The sequence below is a fragment of the Cucumis melo genome, chromosome 7 (genome assembly GCF_025177605.1).
Source record: "Cucumis melo cultivar AY chromosome 7, USDA_Cmelo_AY_1.0, whole genome shotgun sequence".
Classification (NCBI taxonomy): domain Eukaryota; kingdom Viridiplantae; phylum Streptophyta; class Magnoliopsida; order Cucurbitales; family Cucurbitaceae; genus Cucumis; species Cucumis melo.
In genome coordinates this window covers 6577454-6604893 of record NC_066863.1, presented here as the reverse complement: position 1 = coordinate 6604893, position 27440 = coordinate 6577454, and the positions used below count along the sequence as shown (strand labels likewise).

General features: G+C 36.3%; 2 protein-coding genes and 1 long non-coding RNA gene across 7 annotated transcripts; 2 read left to right on the top strand and 1 right to left on the bottom strand.

The window, feature by feature from the left end:
- The first annotated feature begins 533 nt into the window (after positions 1 to 533).
- Positions 534 to 12453, top strand: LOC103487651 (uncharacterized). Of its 5 annotated transcripts, XR_007822716.1 has the most exons (5): positions 534 to 855; positions 1336 to 1612; positions 1819 to 1983; positions 11753 to 11835; positions 11917 to 12161. XR_007822716.1 is itself a non-coding variant. In XM_008446062.3 (4 exons), exons 2-4 carry the CDS (start codon positions 1348 to 1350, stop codon positions 12257 to 12259), a joined length of 465 nt encoding a protein of 154 aa, XP_008444284.2. In that variant the 5' UTR covers positions 534 to 855; positions 1336 to 1347; the 3' UTR covers positions 12260 to 12453. The 5 variants fall into 5 exon arrangements, 4 of the variants coding, with proteins under 4 accessions (XP_008444284.2, XP_050944116.1, XP_008444286.2 ...); XM_008446062.3 differs by lacking the exons at positions 11753 to 11835; positions 11917 to 12161 and adding an exon at positions 12225 to 12453; XM_051088159.1 differs by having other exon boundaries at positions 11753 to 12161.
- An 8575-nt stretch (positions 12454 to 21028) lies between these two features.
- Positions 21029 to 22293, top strand: LOC103487652 (uncharacterized). Its single transcript, XR_537320.3, has 2 exons — positions 21029 to 21214; positions 21936 to 22293. It is a non-coding gene; the product is annotated as an uncharacterized LOC103487652 (long non-coding RNA).
- A 2349-nt stretch (positions 22294 to 24642) lies between these two features.
- On the bottom strand, positions 24643 to 27143 carry LOC103487653 (pentatricopeptide repeat-containing protein At1g79080, chloroplastic). Its single transcript, XM_008446065.3, has 2 exons — positions 26979 to 27143; positions 24643 to 26816 (listed from the first exon to the last, which is right to left on the bottom strand). The coding sequence occupies exon 2, from the start codon at positions 26695 to 26697 to the stop codon at positions 24997 to 24999; it is 1701 nt and encodes a 566-aa protein (XP_008444287.2). The 5' UTR covers positions 26698 to 26816; positions 26979 to 27143; the 3' UTR covers positions 24643 to 24996.
- Positions 27144 to 27440: the final 297 nt, after the last annotated feature.

Genomic DNA, 27440 nt, shown 5'->3' with positions numbered 1-27440 from the left:
CAGACAATTACGGATGAAAATAGCACCAAATACCCCAACCAAACATTTACTTACAGCAGATAAATTGAAAATCAGTTAGACATGAAACTCACCTAAATAAGAGAAAATGCTCGAAGTTGATTGAATGGTCCGAATAGGAGCGACGAAATGCACTGGACAACGACCGACGAAGGGCAAGCAACAAAGGGCAAACCACGATGGGCAAGCGACGATGGGCAAGTGACGATGGGCAAGAGACGATGGCCGGAGTAGGTTCAAGTGTTCTACACGAAAGAAAAGAGAAGGGAAAGGGAACTATACACGAAAGAGAAGGAATCGATCGTGGAGAGAAGGGAAAGCAAACGTGGAAGAGGGAAAGGAAAGGAAGGACATTTTTGTCCATTCACACCCAAATTGTCCTAAAACTCTTTCTTTTGAAAACTTGTCCCAAAATTTATTTAAATCTCTTTTTTTAACCTATTTTTGGCAATTTTCCAAAATCTTTTAGATAGGTACAAGATCGATGGTTGTGGCCAGTCCCAACAGAGCGATGGTTGTCGTGTAACCAAGTTGGGTCTTCCTTAGTTACGTGGCTTTGGATCGTTTCTTCAAAAGAGAAAAAAGCTCTGACTCCCAGTTCTCTCGCCTCGTCCGGCCACATAGCTGCCGCTGCACCTCCGTCCGACGTTCGTCCAACACCGCAGTCGCACGCCGGTCGTTTTCCATCTCCGCCGGAGTCGCACGTCGGGACAGAATTGAAATAATATTATCCCAGACATCCTTTTATCTGAACTGGGCTACAAACTTACGACGAGCCAATTATTGAATCCTTCTGGATTCATACCCTAAGTATTGCGAGACTCTGAACTACAGTAGGTGTGGTAATTTCCCGTTTACTTCCGATGTGATTTCTATTTGGAAACTTCTGCATATTTCGGAGTTCCAGTCTCCGATTTGTTCATTGTTTCTTAATTTATCTTTTAATTACAGCAAATATAGTTGTGATTTAATCTGTATGACTATTTTTCTACAATTGCGGTGGCCGCGAGCTTGTTGTTTTGTTCAAGATTTTGTCTCGGGCAGTCGACTACCGAGACTTATTCGTTGTAGTTATCAGTGTCGCTTTTGATTTTTCTCTTGTAGATGGCACAATCATTACGTGTTGAAATTGTGGAAACTGTTTTCATTTAATTTTTTTTTGCCTCACATTATGGGTGCTACATTACAATTGATTCGACATTATACTGCCAACTAACGAACTCACATGTATCTGTAGAAAGATGGGCGATCATTAAAATTTGTAAATAGAGTTAGTTTATGATCATACAATGATAAATTCTGTGGGGGTTTGTTTAGAACTTGGCTGAGATGCACCGTCCGGAGAAATTGGACGACGATTATTCTGCCAATGAGGACAGCAACGTCTCAGCTGAATTGGAGACTTCAATTAGTCCCAATGGTGATCTCCAGGAAGGAAATGATGGTGAAAATAAGAACTTAGGAAATTCTAATGCTCTAGCAAATGGGCTCTCTTCCATGCTTATCAACATCATAAGGGATTTTGACTCGAAAGCTGATGATACTCTCAAAAGCCAGAACCATCTTTCATCTTCCCTCGATCGTCTTACTACAGGTAAAATAAATTACTTTTACGTTGACTAGTTATACCATATCTCTGAAGATTCTGTCACTTGCTAGGTTTTAGGGAAGCTTATACATCATTAATGATTTTCTCTAATAATGGTTACCTTTTTTCTTGGCTTGTATGCAAAAAATGCAGCGTCTGAATTTCATGGCCTTTTCAATGTTGTGAAAAGTTATTAGTTTAACTGTTAACAGAACTGGATCAATTACTTGAAGATGCACCTTTTCCATTCATCATGCAGCATGCCTCAAGGATATCTAATGTAAGAAAGAGAGTTTTGTCACTGAATTCCATCCTAAGAACTATACAACGAAGAGTGGATAACATAGATCGGGCAATCACGATGGGCAATCTACCAGGTGATTGACTTCGCTCTTCAATAGCCTCAGTTTTACCGTCTTTTTATGACTTCTAGTTTAATGCAAACTTATTGGATAATATTATTGTTTGTTTAGTTTTTTTTACGAGAAATATTCCATCACAATTTCATTAATAATATGAAATTACAAAAGGGCAAGTATGCCTTGTAGGATTACATAAAGCTATTCCTATGAAAAATAAGAAATGTAAGGTTGTAATCACCAAAAGAGGGGGTGAATTTACACCAAGTGAGCAATGTTTACTAAAGGTGATAAAAAAAAGTGAACGAAATCTCTATTTGGTTACGAAGATGCGATGATTCCGTTAGTTCAGATAATCCAAAAAGTAGGCTTTGATGATGAAGGTCCATAATATTTATTTTTTTTATCTTTGAACGGATGGCTAATAAGGAGCATATTCAATAGGATGATTGGGAAGACCATATGATAAGTGAAGCATGTTAGTTATTTGACCCAAAATTAACCTGGAAGAACTGAGCATAATCACAAAAAACTAGGAGGTGTGTAATGGACTCATCATAATGACGACATAGAACACACCAATTAGGGGCTGATGTAAGCCATGGGGACTTTTTAAGGACATCCGCTGTGTTGATGCTACCAAGACTGACTTCCCACAGGAAGAATCAGATCTTCTTGGGGATGCGACCTCTCTAAATATGCTTATAAAGGGAGGCATATTGTTTGTTGCCACTAGAGGCAAGGAGAGGCGTGATCAATTTCGAAGTAAAATGGCCAAACTTGTCAAGCTTCCATTTCCAAGTGTCTTCTGCTGAGGGGCTGGCCAGTGGTTGAAGAATAGAGGACAAATTTGCCCATTCTTCAATATCAACCTCATTAAGATGTCTTCTCAAACTAAGTTTCATGCTTGATAATCATAATTTCAGCTGTGGGCAATAGTGGCCTATTTCTGCCCGGATAGAGCATATAGCCTAGGGAAGGCAATGTTTAGAGGGAGGGTTCTGATTCAATGGGCATTCCAGAAGGAAGTATGATTAACAGGAATAATATTGTCGTGAACGAGACACATCCATTTGGCAATGTATGTGCATGGACGTTTGGATTCTTTTAAAGTGGCTGCATAGAGGCTGTAATGGGGAATCATATTTAGCATGAATAGGGCGTCTCCAAAGAGCATCTTGTTCATGATGATATCTCCAAATCCATTTCACCAAAAGGCCTTTGTTTCGTTTCTTTAAGTTGGTCAATTTAAGGCCTCCCTCATATGAAGTTAGTTGTACTTTCTTCCCGCTGGCTGAGTGAATAGCTCTTTTGTCACGGTGGCTGTTTCGTAGAATTTTTTTTGTAAAGTTTTCATATCCGATCAACTGCCTTGGATGAGATCTTAAAGAGAGAAAGGTAGTAAGTAGGAAGATTGTCAAGAGTGGCTTGAATCAATGCATGCCGACTCCCCTTGGAAATATAAGTACCATTCTAATTGTTTAGGCATCTCTCCACCTTTTCAATAATGGCCAATGGGCTCCCAAAAAGCACTAGAAAAAACCTTACCATTCAATCAACGGTAAGCCAAGATAAAAGGAGGGCCATGTGTCAACCTTGCTAACCAAATGGAGCAGCCAAAGAGGCAACCATGCCACTGTAATTTGTATGCCTAAGATTGCATATTTAGAATGACTGATGCGAAGACCTGAACATTGTTCAAAAGATGCAATAATCTGAAAAAGGTTTGTTGATTCCCCCTTGTCATGTGATGAGAATATGATGCAAATTGTAAGCGATTTATATGGCTCTGGTATCTAACCCCTTTGTAAGCATTCTACTAAGACAGACAACCAGGGAAAGGGGGTCTCCCTGAGAAAGGCCTTGAGTGGCTTTGATGATAATGGGGAAGTTTGTTGATGAAATGCATCCTCTTATCCATCTTCTCCATTTGTCACCAAAGCCTTTAACAACCATATCAAAGACCTTGTCGATATCAAGCTTAATCCCCAGACCTTTTGTCTTGTTTCAATGTACAGATCAAATAGGTAATTTGCAATCAAGGAGGCATCGATATTTGACGGTCTGTAATGCAAACTGGTTCTTGGTGATAGATCTAGGAGCACTCTCTGCAGTCTTTCAGATAAAACTCGGGAAATAACTTTGTACAAACAAGTGGTGAGATTGATCGGTCTATAGTTCCCAACACTCTTTGCATTTTTTTAGCAATCAAACTTATGTAAGTCTCATTGAGGTTCGTTGGTAATAGCTTTCTCAAAAAAAGTCTTGGAACATCCTTTTAATATCATTCTCAAGGATGTTCCAATGCTTTTTAAAGAATTCTTACGTATAACCGTGATACAAAATCGTTTTTCCATAGTCATAGAGCCAAAGACTGTAAACTGAGATGAAGCTATGACTTTTGTCCTTTGTCGCCTCCCTTTTTATCGAAATAATCAACTTTAAAAGCACATCAGAATCTGTCATTAATGGATCATCAGTTTTCCCAACTTGTTGATCGGGAGCATCCTTGGAGAAGTCTGAAGGATAAGTAGAGAGAGGGCAGGGTGGAAATCTTGTCTTGTTGATACCAAATCAGTGTAGAGGCTAGGGAATAATTCCTGAGAATCCAAATGTGAGATGGCAATCTCTTTCCCCGTGAGTGATGGGTACGCTTGAGAAGGTAAGTCTGTTTGCCATCAATATTGACATCCTTGGTAGCAGGGTAGACGGCCAAGGTGGATTGGTTTGGGCTGGGTGGAGGAGGTGGGTCATGGTAAGGTGAAGCGGGGAGGGTGGTAGGGGGAGAAGAGGGAGAGAGAACACATGTATATATAATGAGTCAATGACCCATGTTTCTTAGTCTCTCCATTTTATTGGGAAAGAAAGGTATTATCATAATTGTTCTCTGTTTTCTGTCTTTTTACTTATTCAGCATAAAAGTGACAAGATTGAGAGTTGATGGAGTATTTGTGTTGCCCTTTGTTCTTCCTGGCATTCCCTATACATATAATTCATTTTTATGGTCACACATGCTTTACGATGAACTGTAATTGGACTATTTCAGTAAGCACCCAATACTGAAATGTTAATCTCAAATTTGCTTTGTAACTTTTCACTTTATGAATGAACTGCTTTGAGATATTTGTTGGAAAACCTCAGTTGATTGAAGATTTTAAACATTCACCACATGAGCATGTGGATCATGAAAAATTTCAATCATGATCGTAAATGTACTGATAAGGATCTCTTACACTTGAACAGAGAGATGGAATTGTGATAAATATAATCATTGTAAAACCTATGTTCTTCCTTCCGAGGATTTACTATTCAACTATCATATGTCTCTTTGTTTTTTCCCCCTCCATTTCTTTCTTTTCTAAAATGTAACAATCTTATTAAAAGGCACATTTTCCTGTTTAAGTTTATGCTAAGGATCTGTGCTCTTGTGCTCAAATAACAGGTTCATGATTCGTTATTGTTAGAATTAGTGGGCTTAAACCCAAGGAAAGATTAACCCTAATATTCTTTCCTTTTTTTATCTTAAGCTTGTTGTCTATTTATTTTTCCCTATTGTGCCTTTTGTTAATATGTGAGAACAATAAAAAAGTCGGATCGTGGTTTTTCTTTCGGTTTTCGGGTTTTCATGTAACTTAGTGTCGTATCTTCTTTCACTGCTTTCAATAGTTATAACTATGCCTTTTGGGTTGTAAATCATGACTTTGTTTTGCTTTCTGGATGTTTGAGCTTACTTCTGCTAATGCAGCCATAGGACAAATTATTTTGGATCTACACCAGCTAGTTTCAATTAAGAAGATATTTGTGGAGTTGGTGAAATACTTTTCATGAGAGGCAGTTAGAAAAATCCATTTATTAAAATGTATTTTTAAAATGAACTTCCTTTGCAATTAAACTTCTATGTACGTAGGGTAGTGAAAGTTCACATCTATTCACCCTCCAGTTATAGATTGATAATTTGTAATTCATTTGAAGCTCTTAGTGAATTTCTCATCTTTTTAACCGTAAAAACTGAAGTAAATTCTTGAAATGTTTTTGTTAGAATTAGTAGGGCTTTGTCCTTAGAGTATTTTTGGAAAGAATAATATGGATGATTTTATTTCCTAAATTTTTTCCTTTCTTACTCCTATTGTATTCTATTTATTCTCTCCCTTTGTATCTATTGTATTCATTCATAAGAAAAATAATAAAAACTAAAGTATTGTGGTTTTTCTCCCGATTCTTGGGTTTCCACGTAAGCTTTGTGTTGGTGTTAATTGCTTTCAATATGGTATCAGAGCAAAGTAATAACGAAACCTTAAAAACTAAACTAGGAGAAACCCAGATCGAAATTGAACCCATCACCACCGCCGCCGTGGAGAAATTGCTCCAAAACTTACAGAAACTGCCAATCTACCCAACGGGAGTAGTCTCGCAGCCATACGTGCTGCCGTCTGACTAGAAAGTGACTCATGCACCGCTCCTGTCCGGCGCGTGGGCCTATGCGTTGACGCTGTTTTATCTCACCGCCAAGCCCATTCCGCTCTACGTGCCGTCGAATGTCCTGTCATACCCTTCCGGCCATCCGCATTCCCAAGCACCATCTATGCCCTCTGGACAGCAACCCTCAACTATAAATATGTCAAATCTGTACAGTAAGAATTCGCTGTATGTTGACCCTTTACAGCAACCGTTGTTTTCTGGTAACGAGATTGATCAACCCCATAACAAATCGGACATTGAAGCGGACGAGTCTTCGACGCATTCCAAACCAACCGAGTTGTCGATGTATTCCAAGAACCCGGTAACTTCATTCTCTAATTTACCGTCAAATTATATAACTGGCTCTTTGGGTTCGTCTACAGGGAACTTTTCAGGTGAAAAATTAAATGGGCAAAATTATTTCTCTTGGTCCCAATCAGTAAACATGTTCCTCGAAGGTCGCCACCAATTCAGCTTCTTAATTGGAGAGACTGTACGTCCTCTATCGAGTGACGCCTTGGAACGACTCTGGAAAGGGGAGGGCTCACTTATTCGGTCCATGCTGATTAATAGTATGGAACCTCAGATTCTATATGCAGCCACAACAAAAGATTTGTGGGATACAACTCAGACCCTTTACTCGAAACGATAGAATGCCTCTCGGTTGTATACACTGCAAAAATAGGTCTATAATTGCAAACAAGGGATTCTGGACGTGACTACCTATTTTAACAAGCTCTCTCTCCTCTGGCAAGAGATGGATTTGTGTAGAGAGACAGTTTGGGACACTAAATGACGGTACACAATATGCTAAACTTGAAGAGACTGACTGTATTTATGACTTCCTTGCAGGATTTAATCTCAAATTTGATACTGTTTGTAGTCGTATACTAGCACAAAGACCTCTTCCCTCTCTAATGGAAGTGTGTTTTGAAGTCCACCTTGAAGAGGATTGCACTAATGCCATGGGTGTACTGACTATCCCTACCATTGACTCTGTTGCCTTTAGCGCTCGGTCTCGAATCATGATAATGACAAGAATAATGGAAAAACCAATCCCTATGTGTGAGCACTGCAAGAAACAATGGCATACCAAGGATCAGTGTTGGAAACTCCACGGTCGTCCCCCAGGAGGTAAGAAACGATCCTCCAACGAGAAACAGAACTCAGGATGTGCCTACATTAGTGAGACTACCCCCCTGCTAGCACTTCTCAATCAACTGGTCTTACTGCAAGCCAGACCAAGACTCCTACTCTGGGTGCCATTGCTTAGTCAGGTATGCCTCAGTCCCTTGGGCTTATTAGCGTTGATGATGGGAAGAATCCCTAAATTTTAGACTCGGGGGCTACGGATCACTTGACAGGTTCTTCAGAACACTTTATCTCTTTGCCTCATGTGCCGTAATGAAAAAATCTGGACAGCCGACGACTCTCTAGCCTCGATTGCAGGCAAAGGACAAATAGTTTCCTTTGGCGGTTTTGCTCTCCAGAATGTTTTACATGTCCCTAAACTGTCTTACAATTTGTCATCTATAAATAAGATCACTCGTGAGTTGCATTGTAAAGCTATCTTCTTATCTGAATCTATTTATTTTCAGGACATGAGCTTGGGGAGGACGATTGGCACTGTCCGACATAGTAAGGGACTTTACATCCTTGATGATGATACCTCATGTAGTAGTTTCTCTAGGACTAGTTTACTGTCTTCCTACTTTAGCACTTCTGAACAAGATTGCATGTTGTGGCATTTTCGACTAGGCCACCCAAACTTTACGTATATGCAATATTTATTTTCCCATCTTTTTTCTAAACTTGATGTCTCTTCTCTATCTTGTGATGCGTGTATCCGGGCTAGACAACATCGGGTCTCTTTTTCTCCTCAACCATATAAACCTACACAACCATTTACCCTCATCCTTCCAACGTCACCACCTCATCGGTACAGTGGTGGTTTGTAACTTTCATCAATGACCATACCCGTCTTACCTGGGTTTACCTTATCACAGATAAATCCGAGGTTTCATCTATTTTCCAAAACTTCTATCATACTATCGAAACACAATTCCATACGAAAATTGCAATTCTTCAGAGTGATAATGGTTGGGAATTCCAAAACCATAACCTTGGTGAATTTCTAGCCTCCAAGGAGATTGTTCACCAAACCTCATGCGTTTACACTCCTCAACAAAATGGAATGATCGAGCGAAAAAATCGTCACTTTCTGGAAGTAGCCCGTTCCCTTATGTTTTCCACTTCCCTTCCTTCATACTTGTGGGGAGATGCTATTCTTACCGCAACTCATTTAATCAATAGAACGCATTCTCGTATCCTCTACCTTCAAACTCCCTTAGATTGTCTTAAGGAGTCTTACCCCTCTACTCGTCTTGTTTTTGAGGTTCCTCTTCGTGTGTTTGGTGTACCGCTTATGTCCATAATTTTGGCCCTAATTAGACCAAATTTTCCCATCGGGCTCAGGCTTGTGTGTTTGTTAGGTATCCCCTTCACTAGCTTGGTTATACATGTTTTCACCTGCCATCCAGAAAATATTGTCACTATGATGTTACTTTCTGTGATAACCGATCCTACTTTCCTGTTAACCATCTTTAGGGGGAGAGTATGAGTGAAGAGTCTGATAGCACTTTTGAATTTATCGAACCTACTCTTAGTACTGTGTCTGACGTTGATCCTCATCCCATAATCCTACCCACAAACCAAGTTCCTTGGAAAACGTTTTACAGAAGGAATCTTAGAAAGGAAGTCGGGTCCTCTACTAGTCAGCCATCGGCTCCAGTCCAAGACTTCGAACCTCCTCGAGATCAAGGTATGGAAAACCCTACAGAACCTTGTACTAATAATATGATGAGTGAGAATGATAGGTTTGATGTTTTTGTTCTTCAAAATGTGAAAGAAAAGAATCGTGGTGATGAGACTAAGGTCAAAATAGAAACCAGTAACAATGAAGCTGAACAGGGTCATACAGGGAAACTTGATGAGTATGATCCCTCTCTCGACATTCCCATTGCTCTGAGAAAAGGTACCAAGTCATGTACTAAACATCCCATTTACAATTATGTTTCCTATGATAACCTCTCTCTACAGTTTAGAGCCTTTATAGCAAGCCTTGACTCTATCATAATACCGAAAAATATCTACACTGCTCTAGAGTGTCCTGAATGGAATAATGCTGTTATGGAAGATGAAGGCTCTCAATAAGAATATAAGTTGGGAGATCTATGCTCTACCCAAGGGACACAAAACTGTAGGATGCAAATAAGTGTTCTCTCTCAAATACAAAGCAAATGGTACTCTTGATAGACATAAGGCGAGGTTAGTTGCAAAGGGATTTACTCAGTCCTATGGTATTGACTATTCAGAAACTTTTCCTCTAGTTGCTAAGTTGAATATTGTTAGAGTCCTGCTATCAGTTGTTGTGAACAAAGATTGACCTCTATATTAGCTGGATGTTAAGAATGCTTTTTTGAATGGAGACCTTATGGAGGAAGTCTACATGAGCCTCTCGTCAGGATTTGAAGGCCAATTTGGTCAGTAGATGTGTAAACTCCAGAAATCCCTATATGGTCTGAAACAGTCTCTCAGAGCATGGTTTGACAGATTCACTACCTTTGTCAAGTCCAAGGGTAAAGTTAGGGGCACTCTGACCATACTTTATTTACAAAGGTTTTGACATTGTTTTGACTGAAGATGATCAAATAGAAATTAATCAACTAAAGCAGAAAATGGGTGATGAATTTGAAATCAAGGGTTTAGAAAATTTGAAATATTTCCTTGGAATGGAGGTGGGCAGATCTAAAGAAGATCTCCGCTTAGAGAAAATATACCCTCAATTTGCTAACCGAGACAGGTATGTTGGGATGTTGTCCTGCTGGCACTCCTATTGAATTCAACTGTAAACTAGGAAACTCTGATGATCAAGTTTCAGTTGATAAAGAATAATATTAGCGTCTTGTAGGTAATTAATTTACTTATCCCATACTCGTCATGATATTTCCTTTGCTGTGAGTGTCGTCAGCCATTTTATGCAGACTCCCTATGAGAAATACATGGAAGCTATTAACAGAATTATGAGATACTTAAAAAATACATCTAGTAAAGGGTTGATGTTTAGAAGAACAAATAGAAAGACCATTGAGGCATATACTGACTCGGATTGGGCAGAATCTGTTGTTGACAGAAAGTCTACCTCCGGTTATTGTACCTTTGTTTGGGGCAATCTTGTAACTTGGAGGAGTAAGAAGCAAAGTGTTGTGGCCAGGAGCAGCGCTGTGGCCGAATATAGAGCTATGAGTTTGGGAATATGTGAGGAAATTTGACAGTCTTGTCAGATCTTCATCAGGAATGTGAGACACCATTGAAGTTTTTCTGTGATAATAAAACCGCTATTTGTATTGCTAACAACCCATTTCAACATGATAGAACTAAACATGTTGAGATTGATCGACATTTCATCAAAGAAAGACTTGACAGCGGAAGCATATGCATTCCGTACATTCCTTCGAGCCAACAAGTTCCTAATGTTCTCACCAAGGGGCTTCTCAAACCACACTTCGATCTTTGTGTTAACAAGTTGGGACTCGTTGATATTTACGTCCCAACTTGAGGGGGAGTGTTAGAATTAGTAGTATTTTTGGAAAGAATAATATGGAAGATTTTATTTCCTAAATTTTTTCCATTCTTACTCCTATTTTATTCTATTTATTCTCTCCCCTTGTATCTATTGTATTCATTCATAAGAAAAATAATAAAAACTAATGTATCGTGGTTCTTCTCCGAGTTCTCGGGTTTCCATGTAAACCTCGTATTGGTGTTTATTGCTTTCAATAGTTTTCTACCTCATCCTTGTAATTGGCTTGTATTTCTTTCCTTAAGGTTCGTAGGTTTAAATCTCCATGCCCAGACATCCATTGTCAAAACAAAAGGGGAATGAAGTAAAATTTTAGAGAAGGTTATCTATGAACTCTCATACCATCTCTAGATACTAAGGTCCCAGTTTACTATCTAAGAGATTTAACTCCACTAGAATCAGTACCTTCTGTTTTCATTGCTTTTATGGATACACATATACACATACATACATCATACATATGTACGTAGATATATATATTCATTATCTTTTCCTTTAGGCCTTCCCTTCTCATTATTTTAGTCGGCATCAGTTAGTGATATGAGTTGTAGTCTTTATTGGCAGAGAAATTATAGTCTTCACTTTTGCCAATTACCATGGTATAAAAGACTCCCTCAGATTAATGTCTCATAATTTGGATCCTCACCAAAGGTTTTATAGATTAATTGCTTGTTTTCTGATTGGCAGTCCACAACCAGTAGGGGGTAGACATCCATTTTGTGGTTCATTCAGCTGATATCTCCAAGTTATTTATTTTGTTGACTCATTGGGTGAGGGTACTAATTTGTAATTTGGAAATATTAGTAAGGGAATTGTGGTAATTATCTAAGTGTGCTTTTGGTTATAAACAGGGGTTGCTAGGTACCTTAGAAGGGAGGAGTGGTTTTGGCATTATCCATATCCAATGTTGGGACCTTGAGAAAGTGATATCCCTCTCGAAATGCAATTGCTATATTGTAGTTTCCTTTTATGTTAATACGTTGTGATTCGAGTGAACTAGGTTTTGAGAGAGATCTCAAATCGAAGGGTGAAAGTACTTTTAATTACTTGTTTATGTTGTAGTTCTTAATATTGCAATATGTTTGTTTGTTTCCTATATATTTTCTTTATCTGAATACCTGACACATTATGACTAATATAATTGTTGTCACGTCTACAGATACTCGTTCCTCTCTCAATTCCTCACAGCCTTAAGATTGTACATATCTGCAAGTCCTCTCTCTCTTCTCTACATATACACATTATTTTTGACAACGTGTAGAGTGGATCATGCAAGTTTATGTGTACTAAGCTATGTTCATATTGACTAACAATCTTGAATATACTACTTGCTTAAATTATACATTTGTAAGATTTGGTACTCTTCTAATCCATATTTACTTCGTTTATACTAGAATTTTGCTCATTTGTTAATGTTATTTGGTTCCAAGGAATGGTTAATTGACAATTTGCATAATTAATCTATTTCTGACTTGTGACTCGTGAGTGAGTTTTTTTCCTCACAAATTGTGTCCGTTCATACAAGTTCTTTCATTTATTAAGAGGAGAAAGTTGAGTAAAATAGGAATTTTGATTCTAATTCATGTAGAGTAAAATGCATCAATGCAAACCCTTGTTGGTTGTGGGGACCATCCTTGCTATCGGAAACATCTCAAGATAAATAGAAAGGGTGGTGGATAGGTTGCAAAGAAATGCTAGGAATATTGGGTGCTAAATCATAGGTTTTAAATTAGGTCAAAATTCTTGGGTTGTGAATATATAATAAAAATAATAAACATATAAAGTTGAAAATAGTCACATATTTACTTATTAGTTTAAACAAAAAATTTGTTTTTTATTAATTTTCTTTAGACTTTTGAAAAATTTGTGATTTTAGACTGAGTTTGAAGTATCTATTTTTTTTGGTCGAGGGTAATAGAAATATAAATAGTTTTGCTTGTGCACAATGTACTTTTTGTTTAGTAGGATTAAGCGCGAGGAAAAAGGTTGCTAATAAAACAAGCAAATAAAAATATAGGTACAAGTTTTTTTTTTCTCTTTTAATAATTATTATTCCTAACTTTGTATTTTTTTCAATCTAACAAAGGTTTCATATATGGCACCAATCACCATCTCAAAAATCAATTTCATGACTTTTACTAAAGGATATTAAATTCAATCAATACTTTATAACTGATATTATTCTTTTCATTCTTTGATATGCATGTAACTTTCGAATCTCATTTTAAAGATAAAAGTATTTTTTTCTAAAACAAATTAATATAAAAACCTTTAGAAAGTAGATAATGAATGATATATTAGGTCATATTACAAGTTTGATTCTAAAACTTCTATAATTGTGTTTAATAGGGAGTGTTTATTAAATTTTTAATTTTCATTTATTTTTTGTCAATTAACTATCTAATAGGGTGTTTGGAATAAAGCAAAGTTGTTTAAGAAGTACCGTAATAAGTTAATAAGTCACAAAATTGATATCTTTTAAACACAAGACACATGATATATTTACGAACGTATTCCACCAAACAGAACGTTGTGTTAACCGTTTCACTTTCTCAACTACTACTAGGCTAAACAGGCCTATAGACTATCAAACTTTTAGGGGCTGTTTGGGGTTAGGGTTTGGGCTGTGGGGTTAGGTTAGCCCAACCCTAACCCCCGTTTGGGCCAAATGTTAAGGAAACCCTAGTTTTAGGGTTTCCTTAACACGATTTCCTCTTCCCCTTTGAACGGCGATACGCGTGTTCCCCGTTTTCGTGAATCCGGTTTCGTCCTTCCCTGCAATCCGTGTTCGATTTCTTCCTTGAAACCGATTTCAATCTTCTCCTCAACCCTTCTTCCTCGAAATTTTTTCCTTTTTCTCTTCTTTCTGTCATCTCCCTCAACGAATCCATGTTTCGTTTCGTCTTCTCCCTCAACTTTTCTAGGGTTTGTGTTCGTTCTCTTTTGTCCGGTCGATTTTGGTTTTTTTCGTTTCATCCTTTAATCCATTCGTTCGTTTCGTCTTCTCCCTCAACTTTTCTAGGGTTTGTGTTCGTTCTCTTTTGTCCGGTCGATTTTGGTTTTTTCCGTTTCATCCTTTAATCCATTCGTTCCTTTCGTCTTCTCCCTCAACGAATGTTCACAATTTCGTCTTCATCCTTTAATCCATTCTGCCCTTGCGTTTTCGCGATGAAACCGGATTTCGTTACGCCGAATCTCTCTCTAAATCTCTCTCATCCGTCTCTCTCACTCCGAAAGGACTTCTGTGTTCGTTGAAGCCGACGATTTCGTTGGCTCCGAACACGATTTCCTTCTTGGAATCGTGGGTTTTGGCTCCTTCAAACCTCCTTGCCGCCGTGGTTCGATTATGCTCTCGGGTCTTTCGATTGGCAATAGGACAGATTCTTCACTCTGCCATTGGAGCTTGGTAGGGAGGTTTGGAGTTCTCAATCCACTTTTTTTTTTAAAGCCGATGATGAGTTCGAATTTGTGCTGAATTGTTCTGTATTCTTTACCAATGTGTTATGTGTTCTGTATTCTTTACCTATGTCTTGTGTGTTCTGTATTGTTTACCTATGTGTTGTGTGTTCTGTATTGTTTACCTATGTATTCTGTGTTCTGTATTCTTTACCTATGTGTTATTTTGTAATCAATGTATGTAGTTCCGGCCATGATGAGTTCGAATTTGTGTAATACTGAATTTGTGTAACATGTCTTCTCTGTATTCTTACCAATTTTCTTACAATTGTTGTATTTTTTTACAATTGTTTTCTTCTTACCTCTCTCTGTACAATTGTTTCATTTAAAAATTTGTTACATTTTTTTTCAATTCTTGTATTGTTCTCTATATGTATTCTCTGTATTCTTTTGCCATGTCTTATTGCTTTAGTGTTGTCTCTTCCATGTCTTTTTAGTGTATGGTTTTGACTTCACATTTGCTTACAAAATTTATTACAATCCTTCTATTCTGTTTTATTGTTCTGTTCATTTACTTTCATTTACTTTAATTTACAAAATTTATTTGTCTGTATTCTTACATTGTTAATTTATTTGTCTGTATTGTTTCTGTCCAGTGTTGTCTCTTCTTCCTTTCTGTCCAGTGTTGTCTCTTCTTCCTTGTTTTTGTAGGGTATGGTTTTGGTATAGGTTTCAGTATATAGCCTTTGACTATGCTATGCTTTATGTCAGTTGTAGCAGAGAGGTAGGGCCTGTATTTTATTGATAGTTGGCTGTACTTTGGTATTTGGTCTTTATATTTTTGTTTACCTCCCTCCAAGTCCTCTCAACTTGCCCCATCTTTCCCCTATATATTGCCACCTTTACTCTTTTGATTCACTGCATTCTTCTCCCTCTTTGTATCATCTCTGTGGTTCTAAGTTATATTTTGTAAGTCCTCTTCTTCTTTACTGTTACCATGTATCTTTTGTACCCTCTCTGTGCTTGTAACTTATCTTTTGTATTCATTACCTTTACCATATAGGTTGTCTCTTCCATGTCTTTTTAGTGTATGGTTTTTGCGATATGTTTTCTATACGTTTCTGTCCTTTATTTTTTTTTTATAACTATGGTGGAATTTCATTCATTATTTTGAATGGAATCAAAACTTTGAGGCTACTAAATTAAAATTAATCTTATTCTTACGGTTTCCCGATTCAATCTTCATTTGGAGTTTAATTTTTCGTCATAAAAAGGTATGTATATATATTTTTTTTCATACGTTTTTTATTGTGTTTTAATTACAAATAATAATCATCTTCTTCTCTTATGTAGGACGTTGCGACGAAGGAGTTCGAAATTATTTGAAGAGGTACTCTTGTAATAGCCGTTTGTAGGCTTTCGATAATGTATTTTATTTTTGTTCATTTTTTTTTCGGTTTTGTATAATTTTATAATTAACATTTTGTTTCGTTTATAATATGTATATAGAACATTCGGTTTAATTTTGTTACATAATGTATCCTATTAATTTTCTGTTTTTTAACAAATTTTTTTCTATATAGTAATAAAGTTTGTACAAATGTGTTTGAGGCTTTGAAAATTTAGGAGTAGACACGTTCCAAAGTTTAATGACATTTTTTTTTTTAATAATTTAGTCCAAAACGTTTTAAACATAAATTCTAACTTTTATTTTTCTACCAACAAATAATTAAAAAGTCTAATAAAAACTATTGTATATACAATTGAGAGTTTGTGGCCTTATAAAAAGTTTTGCAAGTTGTAAGACCTAATAAAATGGACATAGGTTGAGAAAATAGAGATACAAAAACTCTCCGAGGAAAATGTATTTATTTGTTTCATAAAAAAAGAGAAATGATATATTATTTATTTCACTTGAAATATTTGGTATTTTGTTCATTTATATTTAAAGATCAAATATTGAGATTAGTAATTATGAGCAATATAGAAGTCATAAAAAAATTCATATAGATTCTAAATAATTTAAAATTAGTTCAAAATATTCTTTTCATCTAAAAATTTAAAATTTAGTTAAAAAATATATATACATTGAAAATAGGTTTTTTCCTAAAAAGAAAAAAGAAAATAGGTTATGTAGCATATTGTGACTTTAAAGAAAGAAAAGAAATGTTGGCGATTTTCAAACATTTTTCCTATTCTCGATTCTAATGTTCTTAAGCCTCATTTAATTACAATTTTTATATTTAGTTTTATACTTTTGAAACTTCAACTATTTCTAAAGTTATTTTATTCTCACACATTTGTATGAAATTGTATTTTAACCACAAACTTATTAAGATGTTTTAACCACAAACTTTTTTCTTTTATTTTAACCTTCTTTATGTTTTGTTGAATTTTTTTTTTAACCAATTTTATTTCTATTTTTAAAATACTTATTTTAGAACTAAAATAGATTGTAAAAATTGTTGAAAATAAAATAAAATTATAAGTCATTATTTCAAATTACAAATTCCAAACTATTGTTCGGTTTTCAATGTTCTCGTCAGTCATAATCTAATTTTTTTTGTTCTATGTTTATAATTTTACTAAATATGGATATTACTAAGTTTACATATCTTTTCACAATATATCGATATTGTACTAATTTAAATAGTACATGTTTTTAGGGAACTTTACATACATGTAATGGATGAACAAACACTTATTGGAGTTCTAACTGCATTCACGTTGGCCCAACGTCAGATTTTACTAACGTTGGAGCTATTAATGAACAACAATAAGCGTCTCCCACATACACCGTCCGATACACGCCATAGAATTAGGGAGCTTGCTTACTTTTGCATGATACACGAGTCAGATCTTGTGTGTCGGCAAAGCACGCGGATGGATAGGCGAACATTCGCAATTCTATGCCATTTACTTAGAAATGTCGCTGGTCTTTCTTCAACTGAAATTGTCGATGTTGAGGAAATGGTAGCAATGTTCTTGCACGTCCTCGCTCATGACGTGAAGAACTGCGTCATACAACGAGAATTTGTACGCTCCGGTGAGACAGTATCTCGACATTTCAACATCGTATTGTTGGCTGTTCTTCGACTGTACGAGGAGTTGATAAAGAGACCTGTTCCGGTAACAAGTAACTGCAATGATCAACGTTGGAAGTGTTTCGAGGTGGGCATCATAGAAGTTCACTATAATTGACCTTTAGGTACATCGCAGTTAATTCATCGTGTTTCTTTCAACCTGCAGAACTGCCTTGGCGCGTTAGACGGGACGTACATAAAGGTCAACGTCCCCGCAGGAGATCGACCTACTTTCAGAACGCGTAAGGGGGAAATTTCCACAAACGTTCTTGGGGTCTGTGACACGAAAGGGGATTTCGTTTATGTCCTCGCCGGTTGGGAAGGATCTGCAGCAGACTCGCGGATCCTACGTGATGCGATTTCACAAGAAAATGGACTACAAGTGCCAAAGGGTATATCTTCTTTATAATAAACCACCGTCGCTTCCTACTTACCTATTTAAAGTTCATAAACAAACTATTTAATAACAGGATATTATTATCTGTGCGATGCTGGATATCCAAATGCGGAGGGGTTTCTCGCCCCGTACAAAGGCCAGCGGTACCATTTGCAAGAGTGGCGTGGTGCTGCAAATGCGCCAACAAATGCAAAGGAGTACTTCAACATGAAGCACTCCTCCGCAAGGAATGTTATTGAGCGCGCGTTCGGTGTTCTAAAGGGTCGTTGGGCCATTCTTCGTGGAAAGTCGTACTATCCCCTGCAAGTCCAGTGTCGCACCATTCTAGCATGTGCCTTGCTTCACAATTTGATCAACAGGGAAATGACATATTGTGACGACGTTGAGGACGAGGACGAGGGGGACTCCACGTACGCGACGACCACCGCTTCAGAAGACATTCAGTACATTGAGACAACAAACGAGTGGTCTCAGTGGCGCGACGACCTAGCCACATCGATGTTCACCGATTGGCAGTTCCGTAACGCTTAGCTAAGACAAATTTAGATAACAAGTTTTTTATGACTTCGTCGCAATTCTATCGTGTCTAACATGTACTGTAAAAACTAATATGTGTTGTTGCATATGAATTGTACGCGTGCCATAATTTGTATCATGCCTATTTTATTTTGGAGTTTAATGGTGAAATTACTTACGTACTGCATGTATTTTTTCTAATTTCTCATTCTCAGTATGTCAACCTCAAATCGTGCCCCGAGACATGTTTGGACGAGGGAGGAGGATGGGACTCTTGTGGAATGTTTAATGGAGCTAGTGTCAATGGGGGGATGGAAATCAGATAATGGTACATTCCGCCCAGGATACCTTGCGCAGTTGGTACGCATGATGGCGGAGAAACTACCTGGATGTCAGGTACGAGCAACAACTGTAATTGATTGTAGGATCAAGACATTGAAGCGAACGTTCCAGGCCATTGCCGAAATGCGGGGCCCAGCGTGCAGTGGCTTTGGGTGGAACGATGAAGAGAAATGTATCGTTGCGGAGAAGGAATTATTTGATAATTGGGTTAGGGTATGGAATATAATTTAAACGTGACACAACGTTGACAATGTACATTTAGTAAACAATTTTTCAATTAGTACTCATACGTCAAAAATTTTTTTGTGCCCGCAGTCGCATCCTGCAGCGAAAGGACTCCTGAACAAACCATTCTCGTATTACGACGAGCTTACATATGTATTTGGTCGCGATAGGGCGACCAGTCGGTTCGCTGAGACATTCGCGGACGTGGGGTCTAACGAGCCTAGTGGCAGATATGACAGATTTGATATGGGGGATGGAAACGAGGACTTCCCGCCCGTGTACAGCCAGGGAGTTGACATCTCGCAGGACGATGTACGTGCATCTCGACCTTCTCGCGCTTCAGAGGGTAGAACCGGATCAAGTGGATCGAAGAGGAAGAGGGGAAGTCAGCGAGACTTCGATGTAGAAGCTATACATCTGGCGCTCGACCAAACAAACGAGCAACTCAGGCAGATTGCGGAGTGGCCAGCACGCAACCTTGCAAATGACAACCACGTGCGCACCGAATTTTTCCGCATATTGCGTGAGATGCCAGAACTTACGAGTTTGGATAGGGCGTTATTGCAAAAGCATCTTTTGTCTCGTATGGACGACCTTCGGGGTTTCGTACTCATGCCTGAGGATGAAAGGGAGGGATTCTGTAGAGTCCTCCTACGAGACATAGAGAGATAGTTTCTGTTTGTACTAATCTGTGTTGCTTATTATTTCCTTACGTTTTTATCTGTATGATGTTGACTATTTATGCATTTTCTATTGTCAAGAACTTCTTTTCCTCATTCGTAATGTTTATTTTAAATGAAGGAAAATAGTCTGAATTTTCCAAAAGCGTTATAACGGCTATTTATATAGGTTTAAAATTGGATGACTTCGCTATCGCCGATACGAAATATTGAATAATTTTTTTATGTTTATAAAAAATTAATTGTAATAAATTTATCACAATATGTTCACAATTTTTTTTAATTTGGGCAACTATATGTATTAATTTAATAACATTACACATACAACAAATAAAATAGGAGAATAAGACGGATTCGAGGATTTCGTAAAAAAGTATGCAATAATTTTTTTATGATATTTACAATTTAATTTAAATATATTATACCACATAAAAAATTAATTAACCTAACCCATTTAACAATTTTCCCAAATAAAATTTATCACAAAATCCACATAAACCTACCCACCTAACCCTTCCCCCAAACACATTTTATCATAAAATTCCCATAAAACTACCCATCTAACCCTTCCCCCAAACACATTTTATCATAAAATACCCATAAAACTACCCACCTAACCCTTCCCCCAAACACATCTTATCATAAAATCCCCATTAATCCTCCCCACCTAACCCTTCCCCCAAACACATCTTATCATAAAATCCCCATTAACTCTTCCCACCTAACCCTTCCCCCAAACACATATTATCATAAAACTACCTTTTTAAACCCTTCCCCCAAACAAGGGTTATGATAAAACTAGGTTTAACTTAACACTAGTTTTATCTTAACACTAACCCTTCCCTAAATCAACCTTTCCCCCAAACGCACCCTTAAGTTTTAGTTTGTTAAATTTCTAAAAATTTAGATTTTGAATCTAATCGAACATAGAAACATACATATATTAGATACAAAATTAAAGTTTGGAAGATAGTTTTGGTGTAAAAAATTTAGAGACTTAAACCACCTGTAGTATATTGTTACTTGCAATTACATCATTAAATCAAAATTAGAAATTGAGTCCTCAAACTTATTCAATATTTAAAATTGGACTTTCAAACTTTAATTTTTTCATTTGTAGATCCAAATTTTACAATTTTTGTAAGTTTGAGATTCTAATTTTAACATTTTTAAAAGTCTAGAGATTCGATTGTTATTATTAAAAATTCCAAGGGTGCCATTGTTTTCTCAATTTTTTGCAATACAGTGGTAGTTGCAATTTCTCTGTTTATAATTTAACATAATTAAAATGAATATTTATTTATATTTTAAAGACTAAAATAACCTTCTGACTCGGTCAACGCTCAATAGTAAGGTTTAGGGTTCTGATATCCTCTATAAATAGAAATGTGCCTATATTTATCTGTTCCTTTTTTTACTCTTCATCTTCATCGACAGAGGCTGAAGGATCGACCGTCCTCCATTGTTCTTCTAAGGCAAACCCTGTTCGCCATCGACAATGAGAGCTAAGGTTCATCTTCCTCATTCTCTTTGTTTTTTTTTTTTTTTTTTAAGTTAGTTATGTTCCCTGAACTTTTTCCCCCGTTGTTGCAATTTTCTCACTGTTGTATGTATGGTTTGAGCATTTAAACTACTTGTTATTCTGAGTTTGTATTTAAATTACTTGTTAATTCTTTTAGGGTTTATGATTTTGAAAACAATTTAGGTTTTTTTTTTTTTTTTTTTTTTTTTTTTTTGCTATTATACTTGGATGCATTTTTGTGTAAGAGAATATACATTCTGGTGGATGTATGTGTAACTTCGTAATTGTTTTTGTTTAATCTTACTAAACTAAAATCTACCTAATTATTTTAGGGTTTGTTGATTTTTCTTTGTTTTTGCCTTGCGTATTTCGGGATTTTCACACTCTTGTGTTTCGGAAGATTTTTACATTTTGTATCTTAATTTTGAGTTCATAAATTATTAATTTATCATATGCTTCCGGTGAATAGTTGTCCATGTGTTTTTTTCTCATAAATCAAGCTATATCTGAAAATCTTAGTTTTTCAAATCCTTGAAGCTCAACAGGTTGCTTTACATGGGTTTTTGTTTCTGCATCAAATTTGAAGTTTATATTGGAATGACATACTTGTTATCCACCATCATGTGTAAATTGAGATGTACTTCTTTGATTTCGTCCTCTTCTTTTGGTATAAGTTCTTACTTTTTATAATGGGGGTTGTGAATGCCAGTGGAAGAAGAAGCGTATGAGGAGGCTCAAGAGAAAGCGCCGAAAGATGAGACAGAGGTCTAAGTAGTTGCAGATATCAGGAAAATGATCGAGCTTTCTCCTAAGAGTGGCTAATATCTCCATTGTTGTCTTGCATTATTTGCTTGAAGGTGTGGAGGGTTGTAGTTTTGTTCTTATGAAGATAGGTTTACACCATTTCCTGTGGTTTTTATTACTTTGGACAAACCTATATGCGCTGACTCGTTTTCTTCTTAAGATTTGGTATAACTTATATTATGCTTTTAATGCTTTTCCGAACTCGTTTCCGCTATTTAATAGCCTTTCTATTCAAACTGAATATCATTGTGTTGCCTTGTTAACGTGTCGATTGGTACCTTCTAAATATTTTACTTGCAGCCAATCTCTTATTAACATATAGAATGATACACTTGTTCCGATGTTCGCACGGATCATGTTAATTCAGTAAGTGCTCTTGAAAAGTATTTACTTTGTTCAGTCCGGTAGTACATTCTAGACTTGATAAAGGGTTTTATTGCTATGAAGATTTGTCTATTGGTATCTTCCCACAGCATTGCACAACTTGACACGAGAAGTAATGTACTTGTCGAACTTATGCCTAGGAATTGTAATCTCCAAGAACGGAGTGTTTAGCTCTTTGCGCATGCCTAGGAACTTATGCCTAGTAATGTACTTGTCGTGGATTGGTTAAACGTGTATACCTCTTGACCTTAGAATCTCATGTTCATCTCGCAAAATAGCTTAACCCACAGATGAGGCCTTCCACGTAGATGAGTCTTGAAAGAACAAATTCAATTAAAGAAAACAACAGTTGAAATTGTTTGTTAATACTCAACTAAAATTGTTGTTTTATTATTGTTTCTGAATTTGCCTGATTGTAATTTCCAAAGTTTTGTTGTTAGACTGTTCGAGTCTGTTTAATGAGCTGGAACTTTAAGGATTTTAAAATTTTAACGTCGTTCCTAATAAGGTTGTAAAATATTTACATTTTATGATAAAATTGAGGTTATTTTTTCTCTTTGTTCTCTAGTAATTTTTTTGTTAAATTGTTTATTTATTTTTGTTAAGCCTTAAAACATGCCTTTTTAGTTTTGTATGTTATTATTATTATTATTTTTTTAAAAAACCTCTCAATTAAAATCCTACACGATCCATAAGGAATAAAAAGTTAATACACAAAATTGAATATACAAATATATATTTTTTATTATTAAGAAATTCTTTTTTTTCATTTGATATTCGTGAGTGTACGGGTTGGTTTAGGTGTACCTCGACTAATTTCACGAGACAACATGTAACTCTAAGGATTTTGGTGTTAAGTATAAGGATTTTGGTGTTAAGTATAAAATTCCGAAGAGTAAGTATAAGTTTTTTGTAATTTAAAGTGACATGCCTCAAATTAAACTACCTATTAACTATGACCAATCAATTAGCATTCACTATTCTCTGTTATCTCATGTGAATGTTAAGGTCGAACATTTTAACAAGGTGGGCAATATATTCTGAAGTTGCCGGACGTGGCTCTCCTTTGTAATAGTTAGAGATTGAATTATTGGATAGCTTATATGGATGAATCAAGTGTAGGACTGAATCAAATTCACAGTGAATAATTTGTAGGCAGAGAAAATATGAAAATGACTATTTACAATGAAGTCAGTTGACATTAAATTTGGTAAAACGAAATAGTTGAATAATTAAAAAGTGAGATTATTTAGGAGCACATTTGAATGCTAAGATTGACGGAATACTAATGAATCAATACTGACTTTATTGGATGGAGTACTAGAATGGAAAAGTTCATTAAAGAAGTTTATTTGCTTGACTAAATAATAGTCGGTGAAGGTCATTTTAAACCCCCACACTATGTTTTTGAGTTTATCCAACTATGACTTAAAGTTGAGACTGTCATCTCACTATTTGGACTCGAACTAATCAAGCTACTTATCATTTAGTAGATCAGGAGTGGGTTTATTGTCCTCGGACAAAATACAACTCATAAGTTCTTTGAATATTACTTGTCTTACTGATAAAAATATTTCTAATAAAATAGTCACAATATTCCCATGGAATGTATATTGAATATTTTTTTCTTGTCGTGTTTTAATTTTCTATTGATCGATAAAAAATGATATATTAGTGAAATAAATTGCTTTGTTTTCTTTAAGATTCATTTCATTTCATATATTTTACATTCCAAACAAAGTTAAGATGAAGAAAAATCAAAAGATGTCGCGAGTAACTATTTTTCAAAACAAATAAATTTAGTGAAAATTTGAAAAAGGTTTATGGTTTCATTAGACATACAATTCTCACCTATATCTACTAGTTCAATTAAATTTCAAAAGTTTTGAATTTGTTAGGGGCCTGTTAGATGCAAAACTAAAAGTTTAGGGACCTAATTACTCTCATGAAAGTTTAGGGAGAGGGAGACACAAAAGTGGAGAAACTAAACTTGTAATTTAACCAAAAAAAACCAAGATGTCCTAGTTTTATTGCACCCATGATGAAACTCACCTACAATCTTAAAATGCATTAATGTCAAGCTTAGATTCTTCCCTTTCTTCACTTTCATCTAACTATTTACCATAATTCAAAACAGTAGGCATTAAAGGCAAGGTCTAGAGAAGTAAATAAAAGCTTCTCTATGAATGTGAAGCAATAAAGAGATAGGAATTGGGAACCAGAACACATTGGCATCATAAGGTTTCCTTTCAACTACCAAAACTTTTGTAAGAATGAAATTGGCCACAGATGGGCAAAAAAACTCAATAAGGAACTGGATGGAGTAATTTTATGTACATATAAGAAGCCTAGTGAACTAAAAACATGTACTCAGTTGTAAATAATGCAACTAAAAACACAGCACCCTCTTGTCAGATTCACAAGCTTTCAGTTGTCAGACAAAGTAATAAGATCAAACAAAATACGTGGAAGTACCCTTTTCTTTTTAAATTTTTTCTTTTCGTCATAATAGCAATTACTTGATCTTCAAGATGAACTGTCTGCCAGGTTTCCAATTGCTGGTAGCAAGTCAACTGAAATTATCACAGTGGCAACTCATTTAGGTCATACTGCATTACAAGTCTTTCCAATGTTCTTTGACTTATAACATCCCTCAGTTGCAGCTCTCTCAGTACTTTGGTTGCTAGATCCATCTCTTTTTCATGGATGATACCTTCTACAAGAATGGTGTATGTCGTTTCATTGGGCAGATAACCCTTATCAACCATTATTTCGAAAACGTCCAAGGCCAAATCGGTTCTTCGAGATTTGCAGCAACCAAGAATGAGTGAATTGTAATTCTCAGTATCAGGCTTGTTATTTTCCTCCATTACACTGAATATTTCAATTGCTTCATTCAACATACCCTCCATGCATAACCCTCGGATCAAAGACGAATAGGTAAAAGAATCGGGTGTAAACCCATACTTTGTCATTTCATAGAGAAGCTGGAATGCTGGATATGTGTTTCCTTTACGACACAGGCTGGTAATAACAATTTTATAAAATTCTTGAGTAGAGGAATGTTGCTTGTTTCCCAAACTCTGTATAATGGAGAATGCTTCTTGAACCATACCCTCTTCACAAAGTGTAGCAATGGCATTGTATGTTCCTTCATTCGGATTGCAATGCCTATACATCATTTGGTCCAGACACTTTACAACAAGATCTAGTTTCCCATCTTTGCAAAGATGAGCAATTATCGGATTGTAGCTAGAAGCTGTTGGCTTGAATCGTGCCCTAATCATCTCTTCCAAAACCTCAAGAGCATGTTCTGTTCTGCCATGAAGAGCAAGTGAACCAATCAATATATTGTAAGTGACAGTTGAAGGGGATCGTTCATCGCCATTCATTTCAGCTAGAAGCACATTTGCCTCTTCCCACCTCCCTTCATTGCACAAACTCCTTAGCAAGATATTGTAACTGACAACATTTGGACTGAATCCCTTAGAAGGCAATTCCCTAAATAACCGAATGGCATCCTCTGTCCTACCTTCTTTGCACAACCCAGTCAACAAAACATTGTAGCTAACCAAATTAGGTTCCCCACCCTTTGCAATTATCTCATCCAAAAGCTTACTTGCTTCATCAGCTCCTCTTTCCTTGTATGCAGCTTCAAGCAAAAAAGAGTATGTATAAGCATTAGGAACCAGCCCCTTCTGGATTAATCTATCTAAAAGTTGCAAGCTCTGAGTCAAGTTTCCATGCATACAAAGCCCTCTCACAAGTGAATTATAAGTAACAGTGTTAGTAGGATAACCATATTCCTCCATTTTGTCCACTAGTTGCATTGCATAACCAACATTCCCTTTTCTACACAAAGAACTAACCAAAAAGGTATAAGATGACGCATCTGGAATGATCCCAGACCCAATCATCATCTCCATTACCTTAATAGCTTTTCTCATCTTACATGCCTTACAGAGATCATACAATAACTGAGTTGCTTGAAATACATCAGGCTTTTGCCCCTTCTCAACCATGAACTCTAAGTGAAAAAAAGCATCAGTAAGTCTAAGTTCTTTACTCTTTTGTTCAACCTTCCCAGTCTTCCAATTTGGAAGTGTGAAAATGGTGTCCTTCGGAGAAATGGTAATCTGAGTTGATGCTAAAACTTTAGAAAATCCCTTGTTAAGAGAGAGCTTCTGGAGATTTGGGATATGGGAAAAGAACCCACATCCTCTTCTTGTGGTTTCTGGTGACGTGTTTGTAATTGGAGAAACTGTATTGAGCAGAGTCGCCATTGGATGAAAGAAACTCAGTAAAATCCCACTTCTTCACAAGAATCGCTCTCTTTTTGGCATTGAATATCAGAACCAGAACTCTCAAATGAACGCCATATTCAAGGAACTTCTTCAATCATCTAAAACTCGATATAATCAAATGAAATTATAAGCAGAAGATTGAAGGTATGAAACTCAGATCATATTTTGAGATTTCGAAATGAAATTTGTTTGTAGAAGAGAAATAGATTGAAGGGACCATAAAAATGCAGTGAGTGAGAAATCAATCGGAGAGCGAATACCTCCCTTGGACTTGAAAAAGCGATGAATCTTGAAGAGCTGAAAACTGAAATCTCAGTATTATGGTTGGGTTTTGTAATAGATAATCCCTTTTTCCCTATGAAGCGTTTGTTCAAGTGACTTGGCTCCACTCTCGACCAGACCCTCCACTTCTCGTTATCCAAGCCTCTTCGAGTCTCACGCCGCTTCTTCTGGCGTTACGACACGCGCTTACATAGCGACTCGTGCGGGATTTTCTTTTAAGATCTTAAAACTCATGTGAAAATAGTTAAATCAACAAACGAAAATATTTACAAACTTAAATTCACTTAAATTCTATTTGAAGCATATGTATGTGTGGTTACTATTTTAGAGATCATAAATAATTTTCATATTTGTTGAGTAATAAAATTTATGTTTGAGAAACTTAAATAACCTTGTTTTGAGTGATCGAAAAATAGAAAAATATTGAATAATCAAGTATT

Bases quoted from the DNA above. Each gene is read 5' to 3' on its own strand.
- LOC103487651 (XM_008446062.3), top strand. From the start codon at position 1,348: ATGCACCGTCCGGAGAAATTGGACGACGATTATTCTGCCAATGAGGAC. The intron at 1,613-1,818 runs GTAAAATAAATT...AACTGTTAACAG, and splicing joins CCTCGATCGTCTTACTACAG to AACTGGATCAATTACTTGAA. The intron at 1,984-12,224 runs GTGATTGACTTC...TCACGTCTACAG, and splicing joins CACGATGGGCAATCTACCAG to ATACTCGTTCCTCTCTCAAT.
- LOC103487653 (XM_008446065.3), bottom strand. From the start codon at position 26,697: ATGGCGACTCTGCTCAATACAGTTTCTCCAATTACAAACACGTCACCA.